This window comes from Musa acuminata, chromosome BXJ1-6 (genome assembly GCF_036884655.1).
Source record: "Musa acuminata AAA Group cultivar baxijiao chromosome BXJ1-6, Cavendish_Baxijiao_AAA, whole genome shotgun sequence".
NCBI classification, from domain to species: Eukaryota; Viridiplantae; Streptophyta; class Magnoliopsida; order Zingiberales; family Musaceae; genus Musa; species Musa acuminata.
This window is the reverse complement of record NC_088332.1, coordinates 1,821,696-1,846,182: the sequence shown is the minus strand read 5'-3', so window position 1 is coordinate 1,846,182 and position 24,487 is coordinate 1,821,696. Positions and strand designations below refer to the sequence as shown.

General features: G+C 36.9%; 1 protein-coding gene and 1 long non-coding RNA gene across 3 annotated transcripts in view; one reads left to right on the top strand and one right to left on the bottom strand.

Annotated features, from left to right (window-relative positions):
* The first annotated feature begins 6,451 nt into the window (after window positions 1–6,451).
* LOC135675561 (uncharacterized) lies at window positions 6,452–9,219 on the top strand. 2 transcript variants are annotated; one of them, XR_010513928.1, is made up of 3 exons: window positions 6,505–6,978; window positions 7,094–7,306; window positions 7,392–9,219. It is a non-coding gene; the product is annotated as an uncharacterized LOC135675561 (long non-coding RNA). The 2 variants fall into 2 exon arrangements; XR_010513927.1 differs by having other exon boundaries at window positions 6,452–6,978; window positions 7,094–9,219.
* A 10,643-nt stretch (window positions 9,220–19,862) lies between these two features.
* LOC135675550 (uncharacterized) overlaps window positions 19,863–24,487 on the bottom strand; it is a 104,709-nt gene continuing 100,084 nt past the window's right edge. The window contains exons 11-13 of the mRNA XM_065185827.1: window positions 24,119–24,266; window positions 23,821–23,903; window positions 19,863–20,220 (exon numbers count right to left, since the gene is read on the bottom strand). Coding sequence (XP_065041899.1) covers window positions 20,071–20,220; window positions 23,821–23,903; window positions 24,119–24,266 — 381 coding nt within the window. The 3' untranslated portion in view covers window positions 19,863–20,070. The remainder of the gene's footprint in view (window positions 20,221–23,820; window positions 23,904–24,118; window positions 24,267–24,487) is intronic.

The following is a 24,487-nucleotide window of genomic DNA, read 5'->3' as shown; positions in this document are numbered from 1 at the left end:
TATTTAGTTCTATGATGTTAGCAACAAAAAAGTTAAAATCTCTCAGCAGTCAGATTTCTCATCTCTTTCCTATCCTTTCTTAGTTGTGTTTCTGGAAGCTATAGAAGATTGTCCTGTTGTGTTTTATTATCCAAACAATTAACATTTGATGTGTGTTTTATCATTAATGATGAGAACTTACATTTGACATATTTGAAAGCATATGTATTGCTTGATACCAATTAGAACAAACATGGCAGATCAAGAAAAAATACCAGTTATGAACCACAGTTTTTGGGCTGAGTTGACTCCCAAAGTTGTTGAAAGTCTCTTCCCTGTTCATCAAGGAACACAAGTTTTAGAGCAGAAACAACCGAGGACATACAATTCATACCAATTGATGACTTCATATTCATGTGATAATGCTATTTTTTATGCACTCAAAACAAAATACTTGTCGCTCTGAGATTCATTCATTCCATGTTTATTCAACCTGTAAAAGAAATTACATAATGTTGGAAGATAATCTAAAGTTTATCTGAGTTAGTGTTAAAAGGTGTTATCTAGAGTCATACTAAATTCTTTGTATTTGAGTAAGATCTTCTTATATGAGTTATGACTTTGTAAGCTAGATTAGGAGAAGAGTGATGGATAAACCTCTATGAATCATAGAAGTTCACTAAAATTCTTTGCAATTTTCAGACAGATACACCTTTTTTTTTATGCTTGTCAGACAACCAAAGTTACTGAAGGATTAAGGAACAAGAGATGAAATATAGTTGAATGTTATTGGAGGAATGCAAATTTATAAGAGAAACATAATCTAATGATTTTTTGAATACAGTGAAACTGAGGTTACATTTTTTATAATATGACTCAAAAATAGTCCGATGCTATTTAAAAATATTGTAATTCAAGTATCCAATTTTTTAATTAAAACTTAGAAAGAAAATTTCTAATAATTTACAAGTGATTTTTGGCCTAAGTGATCGTAAATTCTTTTCAAATTAGTCGAAACTAAAAAATTGACGCAAATGTTTTAAGGACTAAAATCAGTGAAAATATCTATTTTGAAAGTTGAAAATATCTATTTTAAAAGTTTGAAATAGAAAAAGTGATTCTTCAAGCCTTTAAAAAATGTTTTTAAGGTTTTATTAAATCTTGGATCGTTTTGAAATAGTTGACTGAATTGGCATTATTTTTTAATGAAGAAATATTGTTTGTAAATGAGAACAAAAAACAATGTAACTCAACTCCTTTGGAAAACATACGACGATAATATTCACTAGTTTTTGGCCTAAAGTAATTGTAAATTCACTTTAAATATCAAAATTGAAAAAAAGGTATAAATTGAGCTTTTCAAAGGTTTAAAAAATTAATAACCATATGTTTTAAAAAATTATTACATTAAACAATTTATAAGACACTCAAACATGTAGTCGAACCTTACATCAATTAATATTGCAACAATGCACTAACCATTAGGTTGTCTCAACAATGACATGAAATTATTATTTTAAAATATTAAAAATGAAAAATGATCATTTGGGTCTTATATATTATTTCCAAGGTTTTGTGAAATTTTGGATATTTCTAAAATAGTTAGACCTAAATTACACTATTTTTGAATAAAAACCTAAAAATTTGAAAATAGTGTAACTTTGTCTCAAAAAAAAATTATTTCAAAACTTTAGAAAACGTTCTTTAATAACATATAAGTGATTTTTAGTACAAAATAGTTGTAAATTCATGTTATATTGGTCAAAATTGAAAAAATGACTCTTTGGCCCTTTTAAAAGCTTAAAAATATGTGAAATGCTTATTTGATGATTTAGGCCTTTGTAAATAGTTTTTTATGTTTCTAAAAATTAGAAAATAAAAAAGATTTAGACCTCACTTTTACTCTTTTTGAATGAGGTTATCCTATATTTAAATAGGACTAAAAAACAGTGTGACCATATTTAAAAATAGTTGATCTAAAAAAATATTTTTCTCTCAAAAATTTAAAAATACTTGTATACTAATAATTGTGGTCTTGAGTTTTCTGTTGAGGTCTATCCAGGTACTTAAATTGGATCAAATAAAAGTATAATGAACTTTATTTGGAATCGAATTTTAATGAAATGCTTTAATGGTTAAAATAAATATTCATACCTATTTTAAAGGATTTTTGGATGAGATTAAATTGTTTTATAGTCTTCATAGTCTTTTTGAATGACATTAAATGCTTTTTTAAAAATAGGATTAAAAACAATGCAACCCTAGATTTAAAAAATGTAACTCGAGTCTCCAAAATTTTATTTTTATTATTTTATAAAAACTTTTTCAATAAAATTTAAGTGAATTTATACCCGACATAGTTTAAATTTACTTCAAATTTTATAAAAATAAAAAAAAATGATATAAATTCAACCATTTAAGGGTTGAAATCAGTGAAAATGCCTATTTGAATGACTTAGAAATAGGAAAAAAATACATATAGGCCTTTGTAAGTCATTTAAAAGGAATTATAAAATTTCATAAAATATAGAAATAGTGAGATCTGAGTTATAAAATTTTTGAATTGAGTCGCACTATTTTTGAACTCAATAATAAAAAGAATGCAATCATATTCAAAAATCGTGTAAATCAAATCTCAAAAATAATATAAGCAAGGACTTCAAAATTATTTTCTCAAAACATTAATCTCATGATATTCATTTTTTGTGACCCAAATGGTTATTAATTCACATTAAATTGGACAAAATTTTAAAATGAGATAAATTCAATATTTTAAGGCTAAAAATAGTGGAAACATCCATTTTAAAAGCTTAAAAACCGAAAGTGGCCATTTAGACCTTTCTAAATTATTTCCATAGTTTCCTAAAACTTCAAAAAAAAGAAAAGAAAACTAGCACCTAAGTTATGTTCTTTTTTAATGGGATTATACTATTTTTTAATAAAATTAAAATTTGTGTAATTTTGTCCAAAAATAGGTCATTTGGGCCTTTGTATATCTTTTTAAGGATTTCTGAGATTTTAATAATTTTTTTAAAATGTGATATCTGAGTTATATTTATTTTAAGTGAGATTACACCATTTTTTTAATAGGACTAAAAAATAATGTGACCTTGTTCATTTTAAAACAACATAAGATAGGTCTCCATAGATTTTTCTCTCAACTTCGAAAAATCTTCTCTAACAATATTTATATATTTATTTTTGCTCAAAGTGGTTATAAATTCATGTTGAATTAGCCAAAATTAAATAAATACACAAATTAAACCTTTTAAGGATCGAAATCAGTGAACGTTTGGTCATGGTTCATAATTGGTTTGATATTGAACTACTTTGTCTTCCGAAGGTTTAAAGAATAGTGGGCACATTATAATTACGTGTTATCAATTGGACTGGATTCCGGAGCATCTATTTTGAGCACTTTTGTTATTCTTTTTCTTCAATCTAGCGTATATATGGACCTATTAGTGGGGTTTGGAGATGGACAACCATTGCACCTTGGCTCATTGTCCAACGGCACCATGAGTTGTTGTAGAAGGCTGTCCTGTATTCAATTGAGATGATCACTAAATTTGATCACCGAGTATATGACTACCATTAATTTGTCGAAAGGATATTATTATTTATGGTTCAGTTGTTAAAACAACATAATTTGTTTTGTTTCAGTTGTTTAAACATATACTTTTGCTTGTTCAATCTCATTTTTGGGTATGGAGTAAAAAATAAAAGGAGCTCGAACAAATGAGGTGAGGTCTAAAGTTAACGTGGCACTCAAAATTTTCATATAAAAGGTTTATGAGAAAGTAATTATTTTGCTAAAATGCTAAAGAAATTTTGGAAATTATTGTATCTTGTTCCTCTAATCCTGTCTTTTTTTTTTTTATCCTAACCTATGAAATCTCAACAAAAAACACCTTCATCTGTGTCGTCAAGTCCCGAAAACGACATTCATATTGTTCAATCGAGAATATCATCATCATTTATTAAAATAATATAATAATATCAAAATAAAAGAGTTAGATGAAAGTTATTCATACAAGAAGTTATTTATTTAAAATTATAACTAAACCCACGTAACGTATTTATTTATCATTATAAGTAAGCCCACAGACTATGTGCTTATTAATCTTGAATTATTATTTTTTTAAACGTTAAATTATCATTGAGATTAACAATACAAATCTAAAAGACTGTAAATGACTAATCACATCGAGTTTAACGATACAACGTTTCACCCATATAAATGAGGGTTAAATACATATTTATAAATCTCATCAAGTTTAGTCAATGCGACTTTTCACCGCATAACACTCGGTATTACAATCAGGGATACCCACAACATTAGTGTTCTTAGCACCACTAAAATAAAAAAAAATATTATCTCAATTTATTCTCTTGTAGCAAAGCATATATGTAGAAACGCGAACATGAGTATGTACATAAGAAGGTGTAAAATTAGACATACATATTTATTGATGTAAATTAGTACATAACATGTACATAAGGAGTCCTTTGAATAACCTATCATGACCCTTCTTTCATATTTTCTTTCTTCATCCATTGCTTCCTCGCTTTTGCTTTTGAATTGAATCGTATGTGTGCCACTTAGAGAGTTCAACTTCTTCAATTAGTAGCTTCGACCACTTCGATGGAGTGCTACACAAACTCAACGAGGAAACAAGGGATTATATATAAGAAGCATAGTTTATTTCTAAGATTGATAATTAACCAGCATGATGATAAGAATTGGATATTAGCCTTCCCAGGTGGAGAAGGGTACTTGGATGTGATCTTAACATGGTGCTAAGTCAAAGATACTAGCTCGTAAAAGCTTGATACATACGTCACATGTATCACCCTAGTGATGTGGAGACGCAACAAAAGCAATACAAGAGATTTGGTTGAGAGTATGCCTTTCTATATGTATCCAGAACACATCTCAAAAACTAAAGAAATGAATAGACAAATGCATCTAAAAGACAGGGTCTTCGTTATCTCTCTCAGTTCTATGGCTTTCCCGACTTCTAAATTCATAAAAGAATATGTGCCTCAAAACCAACCTTATCTACGATAAGAATCAAGTGTAGTTTACCATGAAGAAAAGATATGTTAAGATTTGAACATCCATATCATGGTAAGATTGTTCTCTTTTAATTTTTTCTGAATAAAGTTTAAGTATGAACTATCGATTGAAGTCTCTTACGATTTTGTCTGAATAAAGTTTAAGTATGATCTATCGATTGAAGTGATATGTACATCCGATTTGCCCAATTTAGATAGAAGCATCTAACTCGATCTATGGACAAAAGTTCTTATGATGACCATCCCTTCATTCACATTATTTGATTTTTTAAACCCAATATATCTACTCAAGTTCATGTAATTATGTTTCAAGAACTAACTGTTTTCTATATCCTGGTAAGCTATATACGGTTTAGCAAATTTCACCTATCATCATAATGATTTTGACTTTTTCTTGAGCTATCGTTTGATATAAAACCAAAACAATTTAATTGATTTATCTTGAATGATTCTTCCTCATGAGATTAGTGATTTTATTATTATTATTATTATTATTATTATTATTTTATATATATATATATATATATATATATATATATATATATATATTCGTTATTATTGGACTCCTTGTACCAATGGTTGAGTAGATGTTGTCATGTGTATATCTAAAAAAACATAGGTAAGTTTAATTAATTGACTAATTATATTCCGTGTTGATTCAATTGTGTCGTTTGTCACTCCAATTAACATTTGTTCATTGTTTGTATAATATTTAATCGCTTCATCTTCCGAAGATCCAAAGAGTGATAGTTATGTTATAATTTTATTATAAATCGGATGAAATTATATTCTTATGGATATGATTAAGAGTATGTTAGGTTATTCTTTTGTACCCGATTCAATGTGATAAAAAGCTATGAAGATAGTTATGTATAATTTGAATAGAGTTTCTAGTAAGTTAATTCCATCAATTTTTTTTGGGTCATGGACCAATAGAAAAGACATTATATATTGTCCTAAAAAAATATGAGTCTTTAATTCACATTAAAAAATAAATAAATTTAATACTTATTTTTAAATATTTTATTACTTATCTAAATTTTTTAACACTATTCGTGCTACATTGACCTCTCTTCATCCCTTCCCGAGTAACATATTTCTATATACGTAACATATCTCTATATACGTATGTATGTATATACATAACGTATCTCTATGTACGTATATATGTAGATACACATCATATCCTTCGAATATGCTATTATGGACGTGGGAACGGAATAACCATGGCATTTCCATTATGGACACAAGAAGTAAGCATAGGAACCGCGCAGCCATAGTTGTCATTTCCATTTGGAAGTTCAACCCCTCTACCTGTGCATCTTTTACAGCCATGTATATGCACACTGCACTCTTTGTCTCTCTCAGTCTGGTCTTTTTCTGTTCTCGCTCTGTTACTGATGAGCTGCTGCTATATATAAAAAGAGGGACGGAGAGAGTAACCGCACCTCCACACCTCGTCCCAACTACTGACTGAACCCCATACCTTCTCCTTCCCAATCTCTTTTCTCTCAACCGACCAGGGAAAGGAAAGTAGTATAAAGAGCCCCCCACCATTGCTGCCTTTCACTTCATTCCAACTACTCTTTTCTGAATAAGAGGTAAGTTCCACTGGCATCACTTACTTCCCCTACTTGGGAAAGACTAGATACATACATATCTATCTGAAGACACAAGCTGCAGCGGCATGTCTCTGTTTGTTCTTCTTTGCTTGCTGCATACTAAGTGATCGAGCCTCGTGAGAGGACAGAGGGAGAAACACTTGAATCATCCCTTACGCCCCCGTTATAATTGGCTGCCATATAAGGATGGTGGAGTCTATGGCTGTCGTGGTGATCAGGGGGTACGACGCGCAGCGGGACCGACCTCCTCGGCGATCCCCTCTGCCGTGTCCGTCGCTCCCCCTCCTTCCTCATGCTGGTCCGTATTCCTTCTCTTTTTTTCTTATTTTTTTTTGTGTTCCATTCTTTCCGATCATCTCCTGTTTCTGAGTTAACGCACTTTGGACATCCTTCTGTGATCTTATTCTCCTCAGTAAGTTTGCGTATGCGAAGAAGCACAATCATAATGTTAATAAAAGTGGTGGAGATGGTTAGCGGGCTGGAGAAGGAGATCGTTGGGCTTGTCCGCGGGTGCATCGCACCGTGGCCTGAGGCAACCCCCTTGCCTTGTTATTACCCTCACCCTCCAAGTACCACACCGCCCCCATCTATGCGAAGGTGGACCTCCGCGGCTCCCCCTGTTGCCGGTGACTCTCACCACACGTTAATCTTTCCCATCACACTAATCACTGTCATTAATACTAATCTAATCGAGTGACATCCTTGGCGAAGGGGGCTCGCACTGAAGCTGGTGCAGCGGATGGAGGAGTGGTCTAAGGAGAAGGGGGCGGGGTACGCGTACATGACGTCGGAGAAGGACAACTAATCGTCTTTCCGCCTCTTCACTGGGCGGTGCGGTCACTCCAAGTTCCGCACCCCCGCCATCCCGGTGCACCCCGTGTTAGCCCCCATCGCCTTCCCCTTCCCCCACGCATCGCCATCCTCCGCCTCACCCCCGCCGATGCCCAGTCCCTGTACCGTCGCCGCTTCGCCGCCACCGAGTTCTTCCCCCGCGACATCGACACCGTCCTCACCAACCCGCCCTCCCTGGGCACCTTCCTCGACGTCCCTCCTTCCCTCGTGATCCCGTGAACACGCACACGTGAACGACCACGCGTGGGCCCTGTCCCGCAGTTCCCGTGATCCCTCCCATCCGTGAACGCCGTAACAGGGCGTGGGGGATTGTACCTCAGGTTAATCTAATCGAGTGGCATCGTTAGGTCCCGTGGGACGACGGAGAAGACAACCTCACTCGGCACCTTCCTCGCCGTCCCTCCTTCGCCAGTGATCCCGTGAACACCCACCCGTGAACGACCACGTGGGCCCTGTCCCGCAGGTCATCCCTCCCACCCGTGAACTCCGCAACAAGGCGTGGGGGACCCCGGCTCCCGAGCGGTGGCGGCGTGCGAGCCGCTCTCCCAATCACTGTCTTTAATACTTCCTCGCTGTCCCTCCTTCCCCCGTGAACACGCACCCGTTAACGCCCGCATGTGGGCCCTGTCCCGCAGGTCGGTCCCTCCCACCCGTGAACTCCGTAACAGGGCATGGGGGATTGCACCTTAGGCTAATATAATCTAATCTAATCGAGTGGCAGACGATGGAGGCGTGATCTACGGAGAAGAGGGCGGAGTACGCGTTCATGGCGACGGAGAAGGACACCGTGGCATCGACGCCGTCCTCGTCAACCCGCCCTCCCTCGGCACCTTCCGCGCGGTGGACCGGGCGCTGTCGTGGCTGTGCATCCCCCGCTGGAGCTGCTCGCACGCCGCCACCACTCGGCAGCCGCGATCCCCCACGACCTGTTGTGCACGTGACGGAGTTCACGGATGGGTACGAGGGATCACGAGACCTGCAGGGCAGGATCACGGGGCAAGATCACGAGACCTGCAGGGCAGGCTCACTCGTCCTACTTTCTCGTGGTGGCTGTCTCTGCTTGTATGAGATCTGCCGGACGCGACGTGGGCAGACAACGGAGACGACGTGGTGGCTGTCGACCATGAGGTTCCACTTCAGAGACCACGAGGTTTCCGATCAATAGGACCATTGGCGAGGCGAATGATACGGGACCCGTAGGACCGACGCTGAACATTAGGGCATCGCACGAAAGTAGCTCACGTCGTTGTCGCTAGCACTGTCACCTCACGGGTGGGCTGGCTGGCTTTTGAGAGGAAGTAGGTCGAAACATTATCTATAAAACGGTACTCATAGTACAACAACGAGTACGGTTGTGAAATAGTAGCGTGCGAAGGATGGTTGGTGTGATGCTATTTATTTTTATATTATTTATAATAATTATTTTAATATTTTTTATTGGCGAAGGTTAAAATGTTGTGCCCAAAAATTACCGTGTTGTCCTATAAATCCAACGTCGGTCAATGGCACTATGTAGTTTATTATCATCTAATCCTCCTCGTTAACTTAGGTTATCTTATCTAGTGGGATGTGTGATTAACTTCTTAGAGTTGTACTTTAATTTTGTAATATATGGCTGTGATTAAGCGTTTTACTCTGTATATTGATACTATGAATGGAATGAAACGAGGAGGTTAAATCTGTGTTATGCACAATATGGTTTTTTCTTTTTTTTGCTTGTTTCTTTTTTTCAGGTTTGATATGTGATTCTCCCTCCGCTTCGATCACCCGCCGACAAAGGAGGGGCGCTCTGCCTCCTCGGGCGAGGGCCCGGTACTGCCATTGTTGTCCTCCGACTCGGCACCGCCGGGGAAGCTCGAGTACAGGCCTTCCGGACGGAAGGCATTCGGGTCGTATCAGGCCCTGGGCGGGCACAAGGCCAGCCATCGGAAGCCTAGCAGCGGCATCGAGGAAGCCTCGCCTCGAGCTCTTCCACGACTAGCACAAGCGCCTCCGGTGGCGACAGGGTGCACCGGTGCTCGGGGTGCCTGAAGACGTTTCCCTTGGGGCAAGCGCTGGGGGGCACAAGAGGTGCCGCAACGACGGGAGCGTCGGCAGCGGCACTGCCGCGGCGGCGATGACATCGTTGGAGGGGGCGAGCTCGAGGCACAGGGAAACGTGTGTGTAAATAAATAAAAAATAATAGTTAGAAGAAAAAAAAAAAAAAAGACCTCGTTGCTCTCCCCATCGCCTCACACCTTTCTGAGGAATGAAATATTAGCTTGCATGAACCAATATCTTCTCCCAATCGCCTCACACCTCGTTTCCTCTCCTTTTCTTCCTCGTCAGCCATTCCGGTGTTGACGTTGCCATCAATAACCAGGTGAGAAAAAGAGAAAAAAGATTATGAAAGCAATAATGTACCAACGCCAATCCACTTAATATAGAATATTCCCACTATCCAGTTCACGAATTTTTACATTTTTTTTTTTGGATCACTGACAGATTTAATTCCCTTAACTATCACAGCCACACCGACACCTTTAAAACTAATCAAAGTATATTTGGCATCGAAATCACAACTCTTTCTATTAATGGTTGGACAATTAATCCTTTCCACTATATTTAGAGATGCTTTCATCCTTTAAATCTGCTCAATATACAGCTTATTCTCTATTAGGAGTCCTACCAAATGGCTGATGAAGAAGGTGATATGCCCTGACATCTTTCGTTTTGACTTCTTACTGTCATCCTTATATGATTCTTTATCATTTTCTTCATCCCTCTCCTCTTCTTTCAGGTTCTTCGATTCTGGATGACTCTCCGATCGAGCAAGTTCGGTTGACAGTCCCACCAACAGATGATAACACATTGCAGGTCTTGACATTCCGAACATGGCTTATCGGAATCCCCATTTGCATCCTCGAGTCCGTAAGTGCAGCATTATCCTTTTACCGACAGCAAATGTTCTATTTTTCACATGTCTGCATCAACATGATGGTGTTCATTGCTGGGAAACTAATGGCTAACATGCTACCGAACAAAGTGATAAGAATGCCATACACAAACTAGAGTTTCTCGTTGAATCCGGGACCCTTCAACTTGAAAGAACATGTGGTGACCTCCATGTTGGCCGGCACGGCAAGTGCTTCTGCCGGCTTTGAAATATTAACCATATCCAAGATCTTCTACCACAAGGATATCCCGTTACTGCCGGCCATGCTGCTGGTGCTATCGATTCAGGTGATTTCTTTTGTTATCATGAAATCGGTGTAAAAAAAATCATTAGTTATTCTTTAAAAGAGGTAATAATATGGTGCTGAATTCTTCGATTGTTTTAGTTAATTCTAGTTGATCTTTCCCTACTTCCTTTGAAGTAGTGACGACTTAAAATGACTTATGGTGTGTAGTTTCTCGGATATGGGTTTGCTGGCATATTCATGAAGTTGCTAGTGGACTCGCCTTATATGTGGTGGCCTTCGACTCTAGTAGACGTCTCCTTCTACAGGTGGCGTGCCTCTCCTCATAAACAATGCAAAAGATAAGAGACTTTTTATTTATTTAACATGTCTTCGTTGTTTGCACTCGCAGAGCATTACACGAGCCGGAGAAAAGAGCCAAAGGAAAATTGTCACGATATCAGTTTTTTGTCGTAGTCATCGTTGCAACTTTTACTTACAGTATTGTTCCTGTTTACCTTTTTCCTTCTATCACGGCTCTATCGTTCGTTTGTTGGATATGGAAAGACTCGATAACTGTGCAGCAAATTGGTTCTGGATTCAATGGATTAGGCATCGGGTCCTTTGCGTTGGATTGGATGACCATGTCATCCTACCTGAACAGTCCTCTGGCAGTTCCTGCATTTGTGGTGGTCAACATGATGGCCGGATTCATTCTTATTCTTTATGTTCTAATACCATTATCTTATTGGAATAATGCGTACGATGCCAAACGCTTTCCTATTTTTTCATCAAGTATTTTTGACATCGATGGGTAATTTTACAATGTGTCGCTGGTTTTAGATAAGAAGTCACTCACATTCAACGAAGAAACATACAACAATTATTCGAAATTATACTTCAGTGCCTCCCTTATGTATAGTTATGGTTTTACCTTGGCTAGTTTTACGTCAAGCATCTCTCATGTTGCTCTCTTCTATGGGAGGTAGGACCTGTAACTTTTTTTTTATCTTGTAAATAAATATTCATTGTAATGTTTGTTTTTGGTATAATTAGTGTGCTCTTGTTTTTATAGTTGAAATAATCCTTAGTCCTGATTTAGATACGTGTTATAATCTTGTTGGCTAATAGTTCTCTTCCGGTGTTAAGCAGATCACTATGGATACAATTTGTCAATTCATATCAGTGTCAAATGCAAGATGTTCACACGAGGTTGATGAAACAAAATTACGAGTCTATTCCCCGGTGGTGGTTCTACTCTCTACTCTTCTCCATGATGGGTTTTGCCATCTTGGTATGTGAAATATTTAGTGATCAACTTCAACTTCGCTATTGGGGAGTTGTATTAGCTTGTGCCTTGGTGTTCATATTTTTGCTTCCAGAAGGTGTCATGATGGCTACTACTAGTTCGGTAAGATGAATATTGAGTCATCGTATTCTCGTATATAGTTGTAGCTCAACGTTGTCAATATTTTTCTTCTAATCCAGCTTAATATAATAATTATAATTACTATATTGCAGGAATTTTCAATACAACTTTTATTAGAGATCATAATTGGGTACTTGCAGTCAGGTAAACCTATTGCAAATATTGCATTCACAACATACGGCTCTACTGCAATTAATACGGTAAAATATTTTACTATGGATATGAAGAGAGCATATTACATGAAGATTCCCCCAAAAGTAATGTTCTTCGTACAGGTATTTTCTGGACCACTTTGTTACATTAAGATACATCACAATTTATGTACCATATATTGACATATTTTTGCAAATCCAGATTTTGAATTTGCTAATATTATTATATTATATTTACTATCCTATATGTTTTTCTTTGTACGTAGATTTTAGGTAGTATACTAGCATGTGTGGTTAGCTTCAGTGTTGGATGGTGGGTCTTACACTCCATGAAAAATATATGTTATCCAGAATTATTACCCAAAGAAAGTCCTTGGAAAGAAGGTCATTCGCAATAGGAGTCACATGGGGTGTTATAGGTCCAATTAGAATGTTCTATCCTCATGGCACATACTCCATCATCTTCATCTTCATTATTATTGGACTCCTTGCACCAGTAGGAGTGTGGATGTTGTCGCGTGTATACCCAGAAAAAATATGGATAAAACTAATTAATTGGCCGGTTATATTCAGTGTTGGTACCATCGTGCCTCCTGGCACTCCGGTTAACGTTTGGTCATGGTTCATAATTGGTTTAATATTTAACTACTTTGTCTTCCGAATGTTCAAAGGATGGTGGGCATGTTATAATTATGTGTTATCAATCGGATTGGATCTTGGAGCAACTTTTTTGACGATTATTGTTACTCTTTTTCTTCAATTTCGAGGTATATATGGACCTGATTGGTGGGGGTTGGAGATGGATGACCATTGCCCCTTGGCTCATTGTCCTACAACACCAGGAGTTATCGTAAAAGGTTGTCTCGTGATCAATTAAGACTATCATTGAATTTGAGTGATCAATTAAGACCATCATTGAATTTGATCACTCCATTTGTCGGAGGGATATTATTGTTCATGGTTCAGTTGTTTAAAAATATAATTTTCTTTATTTCAGTTGTTAAAATAGATACTCTACCTGGTCAATCTCAATTGTTTTACAGAAAAGATTAAAAATGTCATGTTGTTTTTATGAAGATGATAAGCTTATATGGAGCAACAAAAACAAAAATTTTGATCTCGATAAACAATTCTACGATGTCCTTCATATTAACATTTGACAAAGAAGCATGCAACAAATACTCAAAATTGGAATTCACTTCTCGTAACGGTGTGGTGACACATTTTCTTTTCCACATCCCGATTGGTTTTGTTTTTCTGGGTATAGAGTAAAAAAATAAAAGGAGCTTTGAAAAAAATGAGGTGAGGTCTAAAGCTAACGTTACACTCCAATTTTTCATAAAAAAAGGTTTATGAGAAAGTGATTATTTTACTGTGCTAATTTTGTTTAGAAATTATTATTCCTCTAATCCTGCCTATTTTTTATTAACCTATCAAATCTCAGCGACACATTCATTTGTGTGTCTTCGTGTCCCAAAGATACACGTGCATGTTTTGTTCAACCAAGAATATCTATCATTTAATAAAATAATATAATAACATCAAAATAAAATATTTATATGAAAATTACCTATACAAGAAACTATTTATTTATCATTATAAGTGTTAGGATAAAAAGTCGTTGATATCTTAGTCAGCTCGACGTTATCTGGACTCGTATGAGTAAGGTTATTCGAGGTGCCTCCAAGATAGAAACGTCGAGCTCATGAGGTGTTTCTAACACAAAAATCGAGGTCACGAGAGATTTTTCAACTCGATCCTTTTAATACTCAAGTTAATAACTCGAGATGAATGTGGGTGTGAATACTCAAAAGAAGGAAAAGACCCCCTTATCATGTGGGTGAGGCTCATTCCTTCATTTGAGCCTCTAGGGCCTTATTAGAAGTCTTCTCTAATTTGTCCTTATTTCTTATAGAATGAATTAGTTCTCGAGTCCCTTTAGTCCTAGCGTCGGTTCTACAAAAGATCGATCTACCACCATTCTGCTCTTTCTCCTCAAGTTATGATGTCTCTTATATCTCGTACAGGCTTCTTTTGATCTATTGGTCGTTAGACAATTGAGGTCCACACTCCGCCTTTCAACAGCCCAAGAGCAGAGAAGGTCCTAACCTCTCCTTTGTTAGGGGAGGTAGTTTCTGTCAACACGAAGGTTCGTGGAGACTTAAAATAAAAAAGCTCACATGACTATGATTTAGTGATGCACCACTCTTATATTACTTACGATCTAAGTATTTCATCCTGATTGAGTTCGATTTTCAAGTCCCCTAACCTTGTCAGCGTCCATTTGACCTCACACCCGTGTCATTTTGCTTATCCTATAACACTCTAGAGATGGGACTTTGTCTTCCCATCTATTTGGTGATAGTATTTTACCTATAATGGTGAAAGATATAGCTCTCTTAAATGGTATTCAACTCATGACACTAATAGTGTTTAACGAAGAATATTGGTGTACTGAAATTATTGTGACCCGTAAACATTTTGCTGCACCACACCGCCACCATCTATGGGGAGGTGGCCTACCTCCTCGACCTCCGCGTCTCCCCCTCTCGCCGATGACTCTCACCACCCGTTAATCTCCCCCACCAAACCAATCACTGTATTTAATACTAATCTAATCGAGTGGCTTCCTTAGGCGAAGGGGGATCGCACTGAAGCTGGTGCAGAGGTTGGAGGAGTGGTCTATGGAGAAGGGGGCGACGTATGCGTACATGGCTACGGAGAAGGATGACGCGTCTTTCCGCCTCTTCACCGGGCGGTGCGGTTACTCCAACTTTCGCACCCCCGCCAACCTGGTGCACCCCCCATGGTAGCCCACCACCTTCCCCTCCCCCTCCCCACACGCGTCGCCATCCGCCGCTGCACACCCACGAAAACAACCGTCATCACGGTGGAGGCACCTACCTGGGAACATCATCTTCTTATTGATGGAAAGATGTGGGACTCGGAGGTACCACCATTGGGAGTCGATCGGAATGGGCCAATTCCGACCATGGTGGTACACCCAAAGCTACATGATTCGCATCTGCCTACATCTCGCCGTCATCACCATCACCCAGGCGATGTGCACCCACCATCACCATCATTAATTGGGTGGTGCGTGACACATCTGCCGCATAAGGATGATGATGCGCCGTTACCCATACTTACCGTCCACACAGCTCCCTTGTTGGGGCGAAGCTCGCATCTAAATTACATAATATATGGCGCTATTCGTGCCACGCTGCCCTGCTCTGCTTACACAGGAAGTAAGCAGAGGGACCACGCAGCTATAGTTGCCATTTCCATTTGGAAATTCAACCCCTGTTCCTGTGCTTCTCTTACAGCTATGTATATGCACACTGCTCTCTTTCTCTCTCTCTCAATCTGGTCTTTTTCTGTTCTCTCTCTGTGACTGATGAGCTGCTGCTATATATAAAATGAGGGAGGGAGAGAGTAACCGCACCTCCACACCTCGTCCCAACTACTGAATGAGCCCCATACCTTACCCTTCCTATCTCTTTTCTCTCAACCCACCATTGATGCCCTTCAATTCATGCCAACTACTCTCTTCCGAAGAAAGAGACAAGTTCCACTGCCATCACTTCCCCTACTTGGGAAACACACATACATATGTGAAGACATAAGCTGCAGCGGCATGTTTCTATTTGTTCTTCTTTTGCTTGCTGCCTACTAAGTGATCGAGCCTAGTGACTGGACAAAGGGAGAAACAATTGCATCATCCCTCACCTTCGCGACCGTCATAATTGGCCGCCATATAAGGATGGTGGAGTTTATGGCGGTCGTGGTGATCAGGGGGTACGACGCGTAGCGGGACCCGGGGGGAGCGGATGTGGGAGGTGGGGTAAAGCAGCACTGACATGTTCGCCACTCCCCTTCCTTCCTCATGCTCGTCCGTATTCTTATTCTCCTCAGTAAGTATGCGTATGCGAAGAAGCACAATCATAATATTAATAAAGGTGGCGGAGATGGTTAGCCGGCCGGAGAAGAAGATCGTTGGGCTTGTGTGCATGACTGTGGCCTGAGGCACCCCCTTGCCTTATTATTACCCTCACCCTCGAAGAAGGACACCGTGACGTCGTCGACGCCGCCCCTAGGCACCTTTCTCGCCGTCCCTCCTTCGCCCGTGGTCCCGTGATCTCTCCCACCCGTGAATGACCGTGCGTGCACCCTGTCCCGCAGCAGCTTTATTCCTTTATATCTGCTCAAAATACAACTTACTATCTCTAATAGGAGTCCTACCAAATGATCGATGAAGAAGGTGATATGCCCCTGACATCTTTCGTTTTGACTTCTTACTGTCATCCTTATTAAAAAAATTCTTTTTCAATTTCTTCCTCCCTCTCCTCTTCTTTCAGGTTCGATTCTGGATGACTCTCCGATCGAGCAAGTTCGGTTGACAGTCCCACCAACAGATGATAACACATTGCAGGGTCCGTAATTGCAGCATTATCTTCTTACCGACAGCAAATGTTCGATTTACCACAAGTCTGCATCAACATCATCGTGCTCATCGTTGGGAAACTAATGGCTAATATGCTACCAAACAAAGTGGTGAGGATGCCATACACAAACTAGAGTTTCTCGTTGAATCCGGGACCCTTCAACTTGAAAGAACATGTGGTGACCACCAGGCTGGCACGGAAAGTGCTTCTGTCGGCTTTGAAATATTATCCATGTCCAAGATCTTCTACCACAAGGATATCACATTACTGCCGGCCATGCTGCTGGTGCTATCGATTCAGGTGATTTCTGATGATTTTGTTAGTTGGTTAATTCTGATGATTTCTGATGATTTTGTTAGTTATAAAGAAAAGGTAATAAATAATATGGTTGCTGAATTCTGATGGTTTAGTTAGTTAATTCCAATTGATCTTTCCTTACTTCTGGTCAAGAAGTAACGGCTTTTAAATGCCCTTATGGTGTATAGTTTCTCGGATATAGGTTTGCTGGCATATTCACGAAGTTGCTAGTAGACGTATCCTTCTATAGGTGGCGTGCTAGTCCACCCTATATGTGGTAGCCTTTGACTCTAGTAGACGTATCCTTCTACAGGTGGCGTGTCTACACGAAGTTTCTCGGCTTTTAAATGCCCTTATGGACTCACCCTATATGTGGTGGCCTTCGACTCTAGTAGACGTATCCTTCTACAGGTGGCGTGCCTCTCCTTGTAAACAATGCAAAAGACATGAGACTTTTAATTTATTTATTTAACATGTCTTCGTTGTTTTCACTCGCAGAGCGTTACACGAGCCGGAGAAAAGAGTCAAGGGAAAATAACATAATTTTCCTTGTTTCAGTTGTTAAAATAGATACTTTGCTTGTTCAATCTCATTTTTTTAAGAAAAATTAAAAAATATCATATTATTTTTATTACGAACATAAGGGATCCCATCACTTTTATACGGTGCAACAAAAACAAAATTTTTGATAAAGAAGCATGCAATAAATACTCAAAAATGGAATTCACTTCTCCTAATGGTTTGGTGACAAAGAAGCAAGCAATAAATACTCAAAAATATTATTCCTCTAATCCTGTTTTTTTTTTTAATCTTGCTTAACCTATCGGATTTCAGCAACACCGACTTAGTAAAACAATATAATAACATCAAAATAAGATATTTAGATGAAAACAACCCGTACAAGAAGCTATTTATTTATCATTACAAGTAAACCCACGGAAGGCATTCATTTGTCATTATAAGTAAGCCCATGGTTATTAATCTTGAATTACTATTTTTTTTAAAAATATTGAATTATCGTTGAGATTAGCAATACAAGTCTAAAAGACTGTAAATGACTAATCTCATCGAGTTTAACAAGATAACGTTTCACCCATCCCATATATATAAGGGCTAAATTGAAAATGCATATTTACAAATCTCATCGAGTTTAGCAATTCAGCTTTTCATCGCACAACACTCTAACACTCGGTATTTCCCTCAGGGGTACATATAATATTAGTGTTCTCAACACCACTAAAAGGAAAAATAATAGCTCAATTTATTCTCTTGTAGCAAAGCGAATACGTAGAAACGCGAACATGAGTATGTACATAAGAAGGGGTAAAATTAGACGTACATATTTATTGATATAAATTAGTACATAACATGTACATAAGAAGGAAGGGGTCCTTCGAACAACCTATCATGACACTTCTTTCATATTTTACTTCATAGATGGGGTGATTTCAGTTAGTAGCTTCGACCACTTCGATGGAGTGCTACACAAACTCAATGAGCAAAACAAGGGATTACATATAAGAAACATAGTTTACTTCTAAGATTGATAATTAACCAGCATGTTGATAAGAATTGGATATTAGCCTTCGCAGGTGGAGAAGCGTACTTGGATGTGATCTCAACATGGTGCTAACTCAAAGATGCAAGTCCGTAAAAGCTTGATACATACGTCACATGTATCACCCTAGTGATGTGGAGACGCAACAAAAGCAAGACAAGAGATTTGGTTTAGAGTATGCCTTCCTATATGCAGCAAGAACATATCTCAAAAAATAAAGATTTGAATAAACAAATGCCTCTAAAAGGCAAGATCTTCGTTATCTTTCTGAGTTCAATGGCTTTCTCAACTTGCTAAATTCCCAAAAGAATGTGCCTCAAGACCTACCTTATCTACAAGAAGAATTAAGTGTAGTTTACCATGAATGAAAGATATATTAAGATTTTTTTTATGATGACCATCCCTTCATTCATATTATTTGATTTTTTTAAACCCAATATATCTACTCAAGTTCTTGTAATTATGCTTCAAGAACTAACTGTTTTCTACCTCCTGGAGAGCTATATATGTTTTAGCAATTCCACCTATCATCATAATGATTAAATGATTTTGACTTTTGCTTGAGCTATTGGTTTGATATAAAACCAAAACAATTTTATTGACTCCTCTTGATTGATTCTTTCCCACGAGCAATCTCAATCAAGGAATTCAAAGTAGGATCAATGAGACCAACACATCAATTACTTATTTGTTATATATATATATATATATATATATATATTCTTTATTATTGGACTCCTTGTACCAATGATTGTATAGATGTTTGTCATGTTTATACACAATATAGATGCTTGTCATGTGTATACTCGAAAAAAAATATGGGAAAGATCAATTAATTGATCAGTTATATTCTGCGTGGATTAGTCTGTCGATTAACGTTTGGTCTTAGTTCATTTATTGGTATAATATTTAATTGTTTCATCTTTTGAAGATCCAAAGTAGGATGGTTATGTTATAATTGCGTTATTAGTCTAATTAAATTATACTCTCATACATATGATCAAAAGTATAATGAGTTATTATTCTGTATTCGAATCAAAGTGATAAGCTGAGGAAAATTATGCATATTTTGAATATGGTTCCTAGTCAATCAATTCCATCAGCTTCTTTTGTATTATGGACTGATAGGATACTCAACTTGAAACATTGCATATTGTCCTAAAAATATATGGATCTTCAATTCAAATTAAAGAAATTTAGATTTAATGATTATTTATAAATATTTTATTATTTATCCATAAAACTTTAAATGTATATATATTTTATTACTCTAATTATAGTATGAAAATAATTGAATCTAATAATGAAGAATTTCTAGAAAATAACAAATATTGACAACGTTGGGCTACATCCATATACTGAGTATACGATGACTCAATATTCATCTTACCGAACTAGTAGTAGCCATCATGACACCTTCTGGAAGCAAAAATATGAACATCAAGGCACAAGCTAATACAACTCCCCAATAGCGAAGTTGAAGTTGATCGCTAAATATTTCACATACCAAGATGGTAAAACCCATCATGGAGAAGAGTAGAGAGTAGAACCACCAGCGGGGAATAGACTCGTAATTTTGTTTCATCAACCTCGTGTGAACATCTTGCATTTGACACTGATATGAATTGACAAATTGTAGCCATAGTGATCTGCTTAACACCAGAAGAGAACTATCAGCCAACAAGATTATAACACGTAACTAAATCAGGAGAAAGGTAATTATTTCAACTATAAAAACAATAGCACACTAATTGTACCAAAAACAAACATTACAATGAATATTTATTTACAAGAAAAAAAAAGTTACAGTTCCTACCTCCCATAGAAGAGAGCAACATGAGAGATGCTTGACGTAAAATAAGCCATGGTAAAATAATAACTATACATAAGGGAGGCACTGAAGTATAATTTCGAATAATTGTTATATGCTTCTTCGTTGAATGTGAGTGACTTCTCATCTAAAATCTGGGACACATTGTAAAATTGCCCATCGATGTCAAAAATACTTGATGAAAAAATAGGAAAGCGTTTGGCATCGTAAGCATTATTTCAATAAGATAATGGTACTAGAACATAAAAAATAAGAATGAATCCGGACACCACATCGTAAGCTTAATGAACTATTGTTACCTGGCAGCAAAAATTGTAATAAAAAAAATAAAGAGGCTTGTAACTTTTAATAGTCATGATAGCATTTCCATTTATTTTTAACAACCAAGTCAGTAATAATTAGTAAAAGGGCACCACATGCTCCATGCCAATACAAAGTCTGGGAACACAGCCTTGTCACTAAAAGCAAAAAAATTATGTGATCCAATAACTGGCCCCAGGCTGCAAGGGAGCAACCTCAGTGTGGCATTAAAGTTGCCAATACATTCCATATTTCCGAAATCTTTAAGTAGAAGATGACTGGACATTTGAAACCAAGAATGGTTGAGGCACAGTACAGGCCTTTTAACTTTCAGTAGTCATAAGTAGAGTCATCAATTTTTACAATCAGGAAAATACAACATATTAGTTATGGTTAATACACAACCAATGGTGTTTATTAGCATCAACAAAAAAATACAAACTAAACAGTTAATCAGTAAGGAACCAGTAATAACCTCTATCAACACCTTTCTGTCTTTTCTCATTACATAAATTTGTTAGATAAGCCGTTTAAACATGCTGCAGAATCAGAACCACCAACGAACAATATGCAATAACGACAAATAGGATGTTGATATGATGGCTCTTAGTAATATACACCTCAAGGATAACAAGCTTATATAAACCTAGTAACAGTATATTACAAGGAAAATAAACAAGCAACATAAAAATTCAAATCTATAATGTCTAGTACCTACCTCTGTTGTGAACATCTAAAATTTAATTGAGTACAAAGCTTAATTATTATATAACTACGAAGGCATAAATGAACACATAAGCTCATTTTATTAAAGAAACACTCCAGACACAAGATTTGACAAGGTTCAAAAAAAAAAACAAGAACATGGAAAAAGGAAGTACAATCCTAACTGCCATGTTTAATTATATATGAATTCATAACCTATGCAAAGGAAACAAATGCAAATTTCATGAACATTAAAGCCCTAACTAGATCAAATGTAGACTCCATGGATCGAGATAAGAAAGCATCACTAAATTCTTAAGGTGTTCCCTGTATCTTTCTGTTTTTATGCAAATTATTTTTAGGGCAAGTTCATGAGTTATATACATGCATACACTAGATATATAGCCTTTGCGCTTGTGAGGAGGTGACTCGAATATTCAGAAGATCTCCAAAATTTTTGAAAAGCATGCACAAATCTGACTTGTTATCTCCATTTTTTAAACAATGTTTTGGAGCTTTAAGCTCAAACATTCCTCCAGTTGCCAGAATGTAAAATTGTAAAGCACTATCAGTGAAAAGTTTGACATAAAATGTGCTAAACAAACTGAACTAGATTTTATCAGATATTGATGTGATGATTGTGTAGCAATTGCATACTGATGCTAAATTTATTCACGCACGTCTAGTTTTCAGTAATATCATGTTCATCTCCAAGTAATTTTTTAATTTCTAGGGTATTAATCAGAAAGGATAATGAGTTTGGTCATTGATAATGCAAGCCTGTTTTAGGTTTTGCTTTGCATATTTAACCTGCTATTAGAAAAGTATTGCTTACATCCAAATATGAGGTTCAGATTCATCTCGCCATCTCCTGTAAGCACATTGTGAAGAGAGATCAAAACTCTTTTAGATGCATTGCAAACAATTTTTTGCTTACAAGCAAGGTTTGACATGCCGAAGCATACTGCTCGGTATGGGCGGTACGAGGTCCGATAAAGGATCGATACGGGTAGTACATCAATACACCCCCATTATATGATGTGTTAGTACACTTGGTATAATTCGGTATAGCTCGGTATGTATCATACTGACAACTGGTCAATACATCGGTACAGATCGATAATGTGAACCATGCTTGTAAGCACGAGGGAATTTTTCTAAAACATACACCAAAATTTTAGTTATGTTGTGCTTTGATAATTTTAGAAAGTTTTTTGTGGATTATTAAACCTCTATTAATGAAGACTAAATAATATTAAAACAACTCAACTTGGCACTATATCATTTGTTAAACACAAAAATGGCCTTGGCACAGAAGAATCAAAACTTGTTAGACATTGAGGTTGCTCCACTATGACATGGGTGTTGACATAAGGTGGTTGAAGAACATTTTCCAAAAACTGTATGCAGGACATACAGCAGCAGACCTGCCCAGAATTGAAATGAAATACTGAAAGGATGTTGATCCAGGCTAAATCAAGATGGTAAAGGAGAAAATGAATCGGTCCAAAACTAAATAAATTGAGACATAAAAGTTTGTGATAATGTTATGAACATGAAAAAAATGAAATGAGTATTACAGTTGCTAATAACTAAAGAAAGGATTGGTTAGAAGCTTGAATAATTAAAGAACAATATGCAAAAATATTTGGTAATTAGAGATATTATATTCTGAGACATGTCAGCAAGAACCATGCAAAAAGAAGTCCAACACAAAATTAGATCAAACAGATTAGGTACAAACAAAAAAGTTCCTGAATTATGGATGGAGTATACGATTAGAGATCCAACAATTTCAGTTGAATCACCCAAAAATATCAACTCCTAATATATTAGATGAAACTTGGAATGAGCCAGAGAAGGCTGTGAATGAGGACAAATAGAAACAAACAGTGAAAGGTATAAAATTGAAATAAATTTATGCTCGAGATAAACCAGCACCAGAGGACTTCTGAACATGTTTAAAAAATTAAATTTTTGCCCCATCAACTGGTCGATCCATCAAAGGATCAATCTGCTGCTCAACCATGGTCCAAGGTTAGGCATTGAAATTTATCATCAGATTATTAAGCCAATGCAGCTGATGATATTCAATTATCTAAATCAAGAAGGCATATACTTTAAACTGATGCAATTTAACTTGTAATAAAGGACACAGAAGACAAATTCAAACTCTGAAAAATAAAATAAATGAAATTAGCAGCAACTAAGATCTATTCTTAACTTTTAGTTGCTAGAAGCCAGCCAAATCTTCATGAGTTTTTGTAAGTAAATAAAGTTACAGACAGATCAACAAAGAGATTTAGATCATTATGCCTTAAGACAAATCCAAATCACTAAAGTCACCAAATCGTCATGAGAAATTCCATGAAAAAGAAAGATATTACATTTAAATAGTGAAACAGAACATTACCTGATCCTCTCCATCAAGCAAGCTAGATTCTGAAGAATTTTGCAGAGACTGCAAGCTCAAATGTTTTGGCGATGCTAAACCACCTGGAAAACACAATTAAATTGTCTTTTATATAAAAAGGTTTATGTAAAAAAGATCATCCATGCATATGTTCAAAGTTGAAGGTACAAATCACGACCCAATTAATTGTTCCACCCAAATGATCATGGCAATAAACTGATCTATTATAGTATAGCTGTAATTGATCATTTGTTGCATCACATAACAGTGGAATTGTAGCAAGGAAGAGCTTACTCACCTCCATTCTTGAAATCAGCATCTTCATCATCATCTAGGGGCACTTCATCCTCAAAATCATCCTTGTCAGAGGAATGTGGCTGATCAACTGTAGTATCATCTTCCTCGTCATCGGACAAATTGTATTTGCTAGTTCTTTTCAACTTTAACTAAATAGATAGAGTAATACAACTAACATCAGATTTGAGCATATATTCGCTAATTTCCATTCACTGCTTTCTACTCTAATGATCAGACCAAAATATATGAAGAAAATCATGAAAGACTGAAATAAATATAAAGTAAATCCAAAAGCATGAATACCATTTTGAAAGAGTAGAGCTTCCATGCAAAATGGAAATTTTAACTCAGTCGATCTATCTTCTTTGGA